This window comes from Stegostoma tigrinum, chromosome 7 (genome assembly GCF_030684315.1).
Source record: "Stegostoma tigrinum isolate sSteTig4 chromosome 7, sSteTig4.hap1, whole genome shotgun sequence".
In the NCBI taxonomy this organism is placed as follows: domain Eukaryota; kingdom Metazoa; phylum Chordata; class Chondrichthyes; order Orectolobiformes; family Stegostomatidae; genus Stegostoma; species Stegostoma tigrinum.
The window spans coordinates 44,188,061-44,200,689 of NC_081360.1; the positions used below are offsets into that span (position 1 = coordinate 44,188,061).

A 12,629-nucleotide genomic window follows, 5' to 3' on the forward strand; every position below is an offset into this window, starting at 1 on the left:
CTAATTTTTAGACGATTCTGCAGTGATTAGTTAGTGAAATCCAATGTTTGTAATATTTCATTTCCCAAACAGAACCTCCATCATTTGTTAAGAAGATTGAAAATGTCACTGTGCTTTTGGGAACTCCTGCTGTGTTTGAATGCACCGTGAAAGGTGCAAGCCCAATTTCTATAATCTGGCAAAAAGATAAAGATGATGTCACAGAAGATGATAACGTTAAATTATCCTTTGAGAATGATATAGCTACACTGCACATTGCTTCTGTTGAAAATAAACATGCTGGGAAGATCCTTTGCCAGGCAAAGAATGATGCAGGAATCACAAAATGTATGGCGAATTTGATAGTGAAAGGTTGGTTTTAAAAATGTCTTAAACCTTAAATTATTTTTAAAACTTACGTTATTTGTTTACATTTATTTTAATTTAGTTAATACCATTTTAAAGCAGCTGAATCAAGCTATGCACACAACATGCTGAAATATTCCCCTCATGGATTTTACAATTGAGGGCTCAGAAATAATTGAAATTATAACAGCAAATTTGTTGCATCTGCCATTATTAGTGTCTTTAAAACCCAGCTTATGAATGTACAAATATACAAAATAGGAACAGCAGTACACAATCTGGCTCCTCAAGCCTGCTCTGCCAGTCAATAAGATCAAAGACAATCTGTTTGTCTTTCAAATTCCAGATTCCCCTCTATCTTCAATAACATTTGATTCCAATTCTGTTGCCTTGCCAGAATTTATACACTTCTGTCTGAAAAATATTCACTGACCCCCCCCCACCCCTTTCCCCCGCCCCCCTCCAGCCCCAACCTCGACAGCCCCATGAGTTGGACAGTTTCAAAGCCACACAACCGCCTGAAAGAAAATGAACGGCCTAAGTATCAGTCCTCTGAACCACCTCCAATGCATTTTCAACTCTCCTTAAATAAAGAGACCAAAACACTGCACAGTATTTGAGATGTGGTCTCACCAATGCTCGATAACCGAAGCATCAGTACCTCACTTTTATGTTCCGTTCCTCTTGTATAAGACCAAGGCATCCCATTAGCCTCCTTGATTACTTTCTGAACACTAAATTTTTGTGACTCATGTACCAGTGTTTCTGATTGCCTCTACATCTTGGAATTTTGTAGTCATTCTCAGTTCGAGTAAAATTCTGCTTTTTTTCCGTCTCCCAATTTCACATTATACACTGTCTGTCAAATATCTTCCCATTCTCTCAACCTGCCTATTACCTATCTGCAACTTGCTTGCATCATCCTTATGACCAGCATTCCTGTTAATTTTCTTTTCTTTTGTGCAGACTTAAGGGGTCTTGAATGGCATCAATTTCCAGAACTGGGTTTCAATGCTCTAAATGGCATTAATAAGTGTGTACAATCCCATGGAGTTTAGAAGGAGCATCATTTATGACTTACCTACCTATGTTGGCGTCATTTACAAATTTAGTCAGCCTTTGCTCCCCTAATCTGTTATTGAAGTAAATTCTTAAAGGGTTGAGACTCCAGTACAGATTTCTTTAGGATTCCATTGTCACACCCTGCCAATCATACAAAGACCCATTTATACGTTCTCCGTTTTCTGCCATCCAGGCAATTTTCTATCCATGCCAATATGTTACCACTTCCTCCCCTCCCTGCCACACCCACACTGTGCAATCTCAACACACTACAATGTCCAAGTTTCTCTTCAGTAGCTCTACTTATTATATCCTCAAAGGACATTACATGATTTCCCTTTCCCAAACCGTATTGACTCTGATGAATTTAAACATTTCTAAACATCCTGCTATTTGTTCCTTCACAATGGATTCTAGCATTTTCGCCATTGGAAGTATTTCTTTGTCAATCCTTAAGTGAGCGTGGCTACTGAGACAGACTAAGATGTCCTAAATGCCTTGCTGACATTACTATGCAATTTTAATTTGCATTTCTCACACTTTGTGTGACAAAAGTAATATGGTCTGAAGGATAGAGTCATACAGCTCAGAAACAGACCCTTCAGTGCAACTCATGCATGCCAACCAGGTTTCTTAAACTGAACTGGTCCCATTTGCCTGTATTTGGCCCATATCCTTCTAAATCTTTCCTTATCCATGTACCTGTCCAAATGCCTTTTAAATGTTGTCATTGTACCCACCTCTATCCTTTGGCAGCTTGTTCCATATGTGCTACATCCTCTGTGTGAAAAAAATTATCCCCAGGTCCCTTTCAAGTCTTTCCCATCTCATCTTAAAACTGCGCCCTCCAGTTTCCTACCAACGGAAAAAATAATTCCTTGGCTATTTACCTTATCTATGCCCCTCATGATTTTCTAAATCTCCATAAGGTCACCCTTCAACCTCCTACTCTCCAAGGAAAAATTCCCAGCCTATCCAGCCTCTGCTTACATCAAACCTTCCAGTCTGCGTATCAGACTTGTAAATTCTTTTTGCACCCTATCCAGTTTAATAACACCTTTTCTAAAGCAAGGTGACACCAGGATGTGTAAAAAGGAACACATTTGCTCCAAGTTTGTCACTCCAGCAATTTCAGGACCATTCTCCGTAGAAAAGACAAAATTGAAGAGGAATATTATGCAAGAATATTTAAAATAATGAGAATAACTAAGCAAATTAATATGGAGTTGAAAATGTTGATCCAGAGGTGGGACCAAAAGAAAGGAAGGAATTTAGACCAACAAAAATGCTAGAGAAACTTCACAGATCTGGCAGCATCAGTGGAGAGGGAAACAGTTAACATTTCAAGTCGAATATGACACTTCTTTGAAACTGTTCTCTCTCCACAGATGCTGCCAGGCATGCAGAGTTTCTGTAGTGTTTTCCGTGTTTGTTTCAGATTGCCAGCATCCATATTATTTTGCTTTTATTCGAATGAACTTAGATACATAGATAAAATGAAAAATTACAATTAATGCATTTTTAGGTTTCATGTGAAATGAGATTAGTGTGAAATTGAACAGTTGTGCATCTGGAATTTTCCAGAACTTGAAAATGGTATTTATAAATGGTACGCTGTGCAATTTTATGTACATTTGTGTGATATATTCAACAGCCTGGCATAGGGAAAGAAAATTACAAGAGCCAAAATGGCCTATTCTTATTATTTATTCTCTTCTTCTATTCTAACATTCTTTTTCTGTCACAGAACCTGCAAGTATTATTGAGAAAGCAGAATCTATTAGTGTAACTGTAGGAGAGCCAGCAACATTGGACTGCAGTTTTACAGGAACACCAGAAGTTAAAGCAAGATGGTTTAAGGATGGCACAGAGCTGGTGACTGGTAGAAAATATAAAATCAGTGTTACTAATAAAATGACAAGTTTAAAGATCCGGACTACTGAGAAGGAGGATAGCGGTGAATATACTTGTGAGGCTGCGAATGATGTTGGAAGCAGCAGTTGCAAAGCTTCTATTACAATATTGGGTTGGTACCCTTGTTCTTCCATTTTATTGCATTTACTGCAATACTAAAAAGTAAAATGTAAATATCTTGCACAAGTTTATAGCTTTTTCTTTTCTACTATGTGTTGGACAGATCGCATAGTTCCACCATCATTCAAAAGAAACTTGAAAAATATGGATGGCATGAAAACTTCTTTTGTTAAGATGGAATGCAAGATTACTGGCTCTCTTCCAATGAGTGTGCTATGGTATAAGGATAACCAAGAGATAATCGCTAATGAAAAATACAAATTCTCTTATCATGACAACACCGCACAATTGGAGATTCATCAATTAGAGATGGCAGATGGTGGAACTTACGTTTGCAGAGCAACAAATGCAGCAGGAACTGATCAAAGTAGTGGTGTCTTGACAGTGAAAGGTTGGAAATGTTGTCTTAAATATCTTAATTGTTATGCTAATTAACCAGTTAATCTAGTTTTTTTTAGCCATCACAAGCATTAATTTTATCCATCTTAATTTGTTATATTGACAAACATTCTGAGAATATCGTAAATTATACTTGATGAACTCTTGTCCTGCCATATCTTTTCAAAGACGCTTCCTTTCCTTTTATTTTCTTGCGATAACAACTGCAGTTTTCCTCTGGTAATTTCAGACCCTCCATCTTTCACTGTGAAACCATTGTCCCAGGATGTTGTGCCTGGTTCCAAAGTACAATTTAGAAGTGTTATGAGTGGAACACCTCCAATGACAATAAAATGGTTTAAGGACAGTAAGGAGTTGACATCAAGTAATTTATATTACATTTCAAAAGAAGGCTCATCAAGTTTGCTACAAATACATTCAGCAAAAGTATCTGATACTGGTGACTATACTTGTCAAGTCAAAAATGAAGTTGGCACAGAATCATGTTCTGCTACTCTTTTTGTCAAAGGTGGGGATTTTCTTGATAGCATTTTGATGAAACATTGTATACTGAGCCTTATTTTACAGTATGTCTTTCTTTGATGGCTTATGCATTCTCCTAGCTTCATTCTTATAAATTCATCTTTATATTAATTGTTTCATTATTTTTCCCCATTGACAATCTGAATATTTCTTCAACACGTTTACCATTACATTCGTCTTATTTCTCTTAATGCAATTAGAAATGGAATGTTGTTGTTTCCAAAGTTCTATTTTTTGGTCATGACGTGAGAGTTGACTACAATGATTTATTTTAATTGGGAATTTATGTATACTCATATATATGTGTGTATTATACATATATAGATATACAGAACAAGATGATTGTAGCCCCATGAAGAATAGCAAGCCATATACAATGCATAAAATCTTGGGAATCAATTTCCATTTACAGCTCTTTTTCCAGCTGGTTCCTCCTGCTTAAATTTCACCGGTCTCCAGATTTTTAAAAGGTTCTCTTTGCTATTCCTTTATTAGTTGATGAATCATAGAATTAATTATCTTTGCTTATTACACCATTCAGGAAAAGCAGCCCCTTGATTGGCACCCTCCCTGTAATTTTCAGCATTCATTTGCTTCCCCACCAATGATCAGTATGTGCAACATCTTACATCCACAAGGTGCAATGAAGAAATTCACCAAGACTCCTCAATTGGCACTTTCTAAACCACAGCCTGTACCTCCGAGAAGAACAAGGGCAAAAGATGTATAGGAACACCACCTTTGCATGTTACCCTCAAAGCCACATGCAATTCTGATTTAAATCTACTATCCCTCCACTGTTGCTGGGTCAAAATCCTGCAAATTCCACTCTAGCATCTCTGTGGGTGTCCCAACAGCTCAATGATTGCAGCAGTTTAAGAAAGCAGCTCACCTTCTCAAAGCAAATTGGGGAAAGATAATAAATGTTGGCCAGGTTAGCAATGCCCATGCCAAACAAATACTTTTCAAAAATGAAAAGTAGAGTTTGCTTTACTATAGCAGCATTTTCTATGTGGCATCAAACGTCATGATCCATAATTCCAAGAGGTGAGTGTGCTATATGATTAGGAATGATCAATACTGAATGTTTAAGGTAATTAGTGTAGCAATGAAATAGAATATTAAGAGTGAGGATTATGAAGCAATATTCAGACTATTTTAGCTAATTACAGTTGGAAACAAACACAGAGAATGCTGGAACAAAAACAGAAGTTGCTGGAAAAGCTCAGAAGGTCTGGCAGCATCTGTGAAGAAAAAACCAGAGTTAACATTTTGGGTCCAGTGGCCCTTCCTGAGCTTTACCAGCAACTTCTGTTTTTGTTCCTGATTCACAGCATCCGCAGTTCTTTTGGTTTTTACAGAGAATGCGGAAAAAACTCAGCAGGTCCGGCAGCATCTGTGAAGAAACAAATAGAGTTAGCGAGTTTTGATCAGAGCTGCTGCTTGACCTGCTGTGTTCATCCAGCTCCACACTTTGTTATCTTGAGTTAATGTTTTGAGACCAGTTTGACTCTTCTTCAGAACTGTTTTGCAAATAGGAGGCATACACAAGTGCCAGTTTGACTACATCCCTAGCACCAACCTTCCCTTTAAATGAAATGCAGAATGTACAAATTATAACTTCATAAGCTCACTTTATTTTTATATGAAACTTATTCAAATTTGAGTTTTTGGGTTCATCTTTACTCTATTGAAAAGAAATTGCCCACATACTTAAATGTGCATGAATTTTCCAAGATATTAATAGTATAGAATATTGTTATTGGTTATGATTTGGAAAGGTCTGATCTTCCCAGGAAAATTATACAAGTGTTTTAAAAATTGCATCTTATGCTCGTTAAAACGTCAGTTGGAAATCAAAAGCAGATAACTTTTGTTAGAGCATATTTGTGATTAATAGGAGATCATGCCTCTCATCATGAGTTCTTATTCATCATATTCATTATCTTTGTTGTGTGCACATAAAACCTTTTAGTTCTCTTTTTATTCAGTTCAATAAATTTTCATTTTATAGAGCCTCCACAGTTCATTAAGAAACCAGAGCGGACCATGTCATTACAAAAAGGAGGTGCAGTACGTCTTGAGTGCACAGTAACTGGCACACCTGAAATCAAAGTTACCTGGTACAAGAAAGAAAGTGTCATTCATGCGAGCGACAAAATCAGGATGTCATTTGTTGACTCAGTGTCGGTCTTTGAGTTGATTGATGCCAGTGTGGAAGACAGTGGACATTACTCTTGCAGAGCAGAGAATGAGGCTGGTTTTGATAGTTGCAATGTCATAGTTGCAATTAAAGGTGTGTAGCCACAAACCACATGTTCAACTCAAATCCGACAATTTGTTTTCTCAAATCTTTCCAGTGTTATGAGTTTCTAAATTGTTTTGATTTATTTTCTTTTAGAGCCTCCTACATTTAGAAAGAAACTCGAACCTGTTGAGGTAGTAAAAGGCAATGATATCAATCTTGAATGTGAAGTGGATGGTACTGGCCCATTTGATGTCACTTGGTATAAAGACAATAAGCAGATTCGACCAAGTATAAAGTTCAAGATGTTCATTGGAAAATCTTTATTTAGTCTTTCTGTTCAAAAAGCTGATAACTCAGACATTGGTGAATACAAGTGTGAAGTAACAAATGATGTGGGAAGTTGTTCTTGTGTTACTGGAGTTAGACTAAAAGGTCAGTTATCTAACAAAATTATTTATTCTTCAGACATTTTCAATAATTCCATCTTGCAGTTCATTCTTGACTTTATTCTTTTAGCTTGGATAAATACCAAAAGTGTGATTTTATATCTAATTCACAAAACTCTTAACTTTAAATCAGAACCTCCTTTCTTTGTGAAGAAGATTGAAAATATTACAGTATTATCGCAAAGTGCAGCCAGTTTTACCAGCCAAATACAAGGATCGCCTCCAATACTTGTTACATGGATGAAGGACAAAAATGAAATCATAGAAGATGATCATATTAAGATAGCTTTCGAGAACAATATTGCTACACTGCAAATTGCTTCTGTTGGAGCAAGTGACAGTGGGAAGTACACATGCCAGGCTGTAAATGATGCAGGAACAGAGAAATGTTTTGCTACTTTGTCAGTAACAGGTTAGTATGAGACATGTGATATTTGTGAATTTCCATGAAGTGCCAAATATGCAAACAATGTCTTTCACTTCCATCGATTGAGGAAGAATGGTTTTTCTTGCAGAACCTGCACAAATCATAGAGAAGCCACAGCCATTAAGTGTCACCTCAGGAACTGCAGCCATTTTAGAATGTGTTGTTGCTGGTACTCCAGAACTGAAAGTAAGATGGCTCAAGAATAAAACTGAATTGACATCCAGCAGGAAGTACAAAATAACTTTTGTGAACAAGGTGGCAATCCTAAGGATTCTGTCTGTTACTAAAGAAGACAGTGGTGAATATATTTTTGAAGTTCAAAATGAATTTGGACAAAGCAGCTGCAAAACTACATTGACAGTACTAGGTTGGTTTTCTTTTTTCTTGTGTTGAAACTTTTTGAAGCCTATCTCAAAAATGAAGCTTAGATGGAAGAGCTGAACTGAAAAGATTATATTTTAAAAGCACCGAAAACATATGTTTTTGTGCTTTCCTGTTGTCTTCTAAAATGTATGTAGCTGGTTAAAGAGAGGGCCTTGGTAACATCTTCATATTCTTTTGAGATTATGTAATAATTTTCTTCATGCCTTCAGCGACTAGTTGAATAATGGTGTCTGTAAGTAAAATATACCAAAACTTTCAGGTTGCATTTTAATGATTGGGGGGATCTATTGATAGTGTCAGTGGTCTGTTTGACTGCTCAGACAGGAGGCATGGCCATGATCCATTTGAATTGCTAGACTACATGCCTGAACAGTGTCCTCCTTCACCTTGCTGGCTGCGGACTAGCACAATTTTGAGACGGCTATTGACTGATGCATTCAGTAAGATAAGGAGGTCATGAGAACAAGGTGGGTGGTACTGAGCCCAAGCTTGTAATGTCAAGCTTTTTGTTCTTGCGGAACCCAGCAGAGCACTCGCGATTCTACAGAAAAACATTTTACGCTAGTTTTTCAAGGGTCATCAGCTGCGCCATGAGATATAATGGAGCGGAGTATGCACAGTGCACATTTTGTATGATATCTCATAAAATTGAATTAGATTACTAAGAAAATCAGAAAATCATAATTTGCACATACTCATGGTTTGCATACTTGATTCTGGTGCGCACCCTGCCGAAGTTCGTGGAAAGATTTTCTGGAGATGGACCAGTCTGTGTGGTCCGCCACCTCTTATGAGCTCCATTATCAAGTCATTTCTACCAGTTGAAGTGGTTAAAATGTCCCTTTGATATTTTAGCTGATAGCTGATAGTCTATTTTGTTATTCTATGTTGGATAGATCGTATAATTGCTCCATCATTTTCAAGAAGTTTAAAGAAAATGGATAGCATCTTGGGGACATTGATGCACATGGAGTGCAAAGTATCTGGTTCCCTACCAATCAACATTGTTTGGTATAAAGATAACAAAGAGATATCTACTGGCCCCAAATACAAAATATCATTTGAAGAAAATACAGCACTTTTGGAGATCAAAGAACTTGAACTCACAGATCGTGGAAATTATTCGTGCAAAGCAACAAATACTGCAGGAGTCAGCGAATGCAGTGGATTCTTAACTGTAAAAGGTTGGAAGATCCTGTTACTCCAAACAGCTTTATCTTGAGATGCATAAAATGCTGGTTTTCCAGCTGTAGCATTATCTTTTTTTTTCCTGCAATGGTAAAATATCTAAATAAATGAACTGAATTTTCACCACTTAAAATATTTTAACATATGATCAGTACCAAAATGACGGGATAATGTAACTAATCTTAGATTTTTTAGTTTTGTTTCTAACCTATCTGACCTAACTGAATGACATTTTCTTTAACAACTTTTAGAGCCACCAAGCTTTGCCCAAGAACCAGTATCCCAAGCAATTGTACTTGGTGCTACACTGCAGTTTAAGAGTGTTGTGAAAGGAACTCTTCCACTTATTGTCAAGTGGCTCAAAGATAACAGAGAACTGAGGCCTAGTCCAAGATGTTCCATTTGGAATGAAGAAGCAACACACTACTTTGAGCTAAGCTCAGCGAAAGCTTCCGATGCTGGTGTTTACAGCTGCCATCTCAGCAATGAAGCTGGATCAATCACAAGCACTGCAGAAGTTTTCATCAAAGGTTTGCAATTCTTGTCAATCTTGTTACAAATTAAGTCTTAGAAAGCATTTTTAATAGCATATTCTTCCTTCCCTAATTTGCTTCCTAAAAAATAGTAAGTTTTATCTGAAGCTCATTTTTCTCTTACATATTAATCAATAGTATAATAGTCATAAATTTACTTGGAAATTCCAAAATTCAGCTTCGTTACATTTAACTTTATCAGAACCTCCAAGTTTTGTTAAGAAGCCAGCTCCTTCGGCAGCCCTGAAGCAAGGAGAATTTGCACGTTTTGAGTGCAAAATAACTGGTACACCTGAAATCACAGTTACGTGGTACAAAAATAACACAGAGATTAGAACCAGTGACAAATACAGGACATCGTTTCAAAACACAGTGGCTGTGCTTGAGATTACTGATGCAAGTGTGGAAGACAGTGGGGAATATTCCTGTGAAGCACAGAATGAAGTTGGTGGTAATAGCTGCAACTTTTTGGTTCAAGTTAAAGGTGTGTATTATAATATCCTAAAGGAGATTTAACTCATTGGCTTTTGATTGTTTCCTAAACCACATTGTTCACTTTACTCCTCAGAACCTCCCACATTTATAAAGAAACTTGAACCTGTTGATGTAGTTAAAAATGATGATGTAACTCTTGAATGTGAGGTGACTGGTACAGCTCCCTTTGAAGTTACATGGTATAAGGATAATAAGCCAATTCGACGTGGCAAAAAATGCAAAATAATCTTTGAAAACTCTTTAGCCAGTCTTACCATTCTAAAGTCTGATACTCCTGATGTTGGTGAATATACATGTACAATAAAAAATGATGTTGGCAGTTGCTCCTGCAGTTCTACAGTCAGTCTGAAAGGTTAGTTATGGCTTAATGTAAGTTTTATTTTTTCTGATCTTTATCGCAGCACTTCAAATGTTTATTGGAGAATGCATTGCTCAACTCATTAGCGAAACATCTTTTTACATTGAAGCATTTTTAAGATGACACCTAAAAGTTGTGAAATATATTCATGTAACCATTTGTTTTAAACTAGAACCCCCAGGATTTGTAAAGAAGATTGAAAGCGCAACAACATTGTCAGGGAATTCTGTTGTGTTCCAATGTGTAGTCAAAGGCTCAAAGCCTATTTATGTAACTTGGATGAAAGACAAAGATGATGTCAAAGAAGATGGTAATATCTCACTGTCCTTTGAGAATAATATTGCTACTCTTCAAATAAGTACTGTTGGAGAAAATCATGCTGGGAAATACACATGTCACATCAAGAATGAGGCAGGAACTGAGAAGTGTTCTGCTACATTGTTGGTAGCAGGTCAGTGGAACATTAACTCAATAGTACCATCCACTTCAAAGTTGTTGCCAATTACAAGCTAATTCAGATTCTTTGTTATCACCAACTGAAAATGAGATTCATAGCTGTAAGATATTGAATGGATTTTTTTTTCCTTCATAGAACCAGCAAAAATCGTAGAACAAGCACAGTCACTCAGTGTAACTGCAGGAAATCCAGCAAGCCTGGAATGTACCGTAGCTGGTACACCAGAGCTAAAAGTTAAATGTTTGAAGGATGGTAATGAAATGGTACCAAGCAGGAAATACAAACTCAGCTTTGAGAATAATGTGATCAACCTAAAGATTCCTTCTGTTTCTAATGATGATACTGCTGAGTATACTTTTGAGGTCAAGAATGAATTTGGAACCAGCATCTGCAAAGCTTCATTGACTGTATTAGGTTAGTGTATACTTGCGTGTAGAATTCACTGAGCTAAATTGCCGGGATCATTTGAAAACTTTGCTTATAAGATCAGAATCCTGATCACAACCATAAATGTGAATAAAGGGCTTTATTATTATAAATTTCCAGTCTTAACAAAAGTAGGTAAATCCATGCAGAGACTTTTAAAATAGGCTTTATAATACATTTTGCTGAAACATGAAAATAGTTGAGATAACAAGGTAGAAAGCTGTCCAGAAATTCAGAAAGGAGGGACTCGACCCGAAACGTCAGCATCCCTGGCTCCTCTGAGCTGCTTGGCCTGTTGTGTTCATTCAGCTCTACGCCTTGTTATCTCAGATTTTCCAGCATTGGCAGTTCCTGCTGTCTCATGAAAATAGTTGACCTGGTTGTACAGAGTATAAGCATTGTTAAAATGAAGTATGAAGTCAAAGCTTATTAACTTGCACTTATGAAGTGAGGGCAAAGCAAAAACTTCAATTTCTTTTTACCAAAGTTTAAAAGAAGTCTTGTCTTGAGTGTCTCAGAGAGTCTACTTCCTAACAATCCTGAATCTTTTTTGTTTAATTCAATATATCTTCTTATGAACAGTGGATTTTATTCATTTAGAAATACTTGGAGTTGACTGGTTCCTCATTCATCACTTTATCTTGAACAGATCAACAAATACCTCCAATATTTACAAAAAAATTACGGAAACTGGATGCTGTTCTGGGATCTATTTTACAAATGGAATGCAAAGCTTCTGGTTCACTTCCAATGAGCTTTACTTGGTATAAAGATTTCAAAATAATAACTACTGATGCAAAGTACAACATATTATCTCAAGATAATGCAACAACTTTGGAAGTTAACAAACTAGAGTTTTCTGATTATGGGAACTACATTTGCAAAGCAACCAATTCAGCAGGAAGTACTGAATGCAGTGGTATCCTAAAAATAACAGGTGTGAAAGATCAACTTATCCTAGTTCATGTTTCTATTATGCATTTTCCTCCAGTAATTAAGCTTCAAAGTTTTGCATGATGCCCTACAAGGGGCGTGGTGCTGTTATTGGACTAATAATCCAGTGGTCTAGGCGAATGCTCTGGGGATTCAATTAATTCAAACCCAATTAATGAAGTCTGGAATCACAAAAATTGTCTCAAATATGAATGTGTTAACTCTCAGTTACAGTTGCAAAAATCCATTTGGTTCACTAAGGTCTTTAGAGAAGGAAATCTGCCATTACTTGGTCTCGTCTCCATAAGATTCCAGACCGACAACAATGTGATTAGATTCTGAGCTGCCTTCAGAAATGGGTCATCTCGTACA

At 36.8% G+C, this 12,629-nt stretch overlaps 1 protein-coding gene across 1 annotated transcript in view; it reads left to right on the forward strand.

The window, feature by feature from the left end:
- Nucleotides 1-12,629, forward strand: part of ttn.2 (titin, tandem duplicate 2) — a 339,406-nt gene that overhangs the window by 89,216 nt on the left and 237,561 nt on the right. Inside the window, exons 53-67 of the mRNA XM_059647196.1 lie at nucleotides 73-351; nucleotides 3,155-3,433; nucleotides 3,545-3,832; nucleotides 4,070-4,348; nucleotides 6,377-6,658; nucleotides 6,764-7,042; nucleotides 7,190-7,468; nucleotides 7,572-7,850; nucleotides 8,764-9,051; nucleotides 9,307-9,585; nucleotides 9,791-10,072; nucleotides 10,157-10,435; nucleotides 10,614-10,892; nucleotides 11,034-11,312; nucleotides 11,974-12,261. Coding sequence (XP_059503179.1) covers nucleotides 73-351; nucleotides 3,155-3,433; nucleotides 3,545-3,832; nucleotides 4,070-4,348; nucleotides 6,377-6,658; nucleotides 6,764-7,042; nucleotides 7,190-7,468; nucleotides 7,572-7,850; nucleotides 8,764-9,051; nucleotides 9,307-9,585; nucleotides 9,791-10,072; nucleotides 10,157-10,435; nucleotides 10,614-10,892; nucleotides 11,034-11,312; nucleotides 11,974-12,261 — 4,218 coding nt within the window. The remainder of the gene's footprint in view (nucleotides 1-72; nucleotides 352-3,154; nucleotides 3,434-3,544; nucleotides 3,833-4,069; nucleotides 4,349-6,376; nucleotides 6,659-6,763; nucleotides 7,043-7,189; nucleotides 7,469-7,571; nucleotides 7,851-8,763; nucleotides 9,052-9,306; nucleotides 9,586-9,790; nucleotides 10,073-10,156; nucleotides 10,436-10,613; nucleotides 10,893-11,033; nucleotides 11,313-11,973; nucleotides 12,262-12,629) is intronic.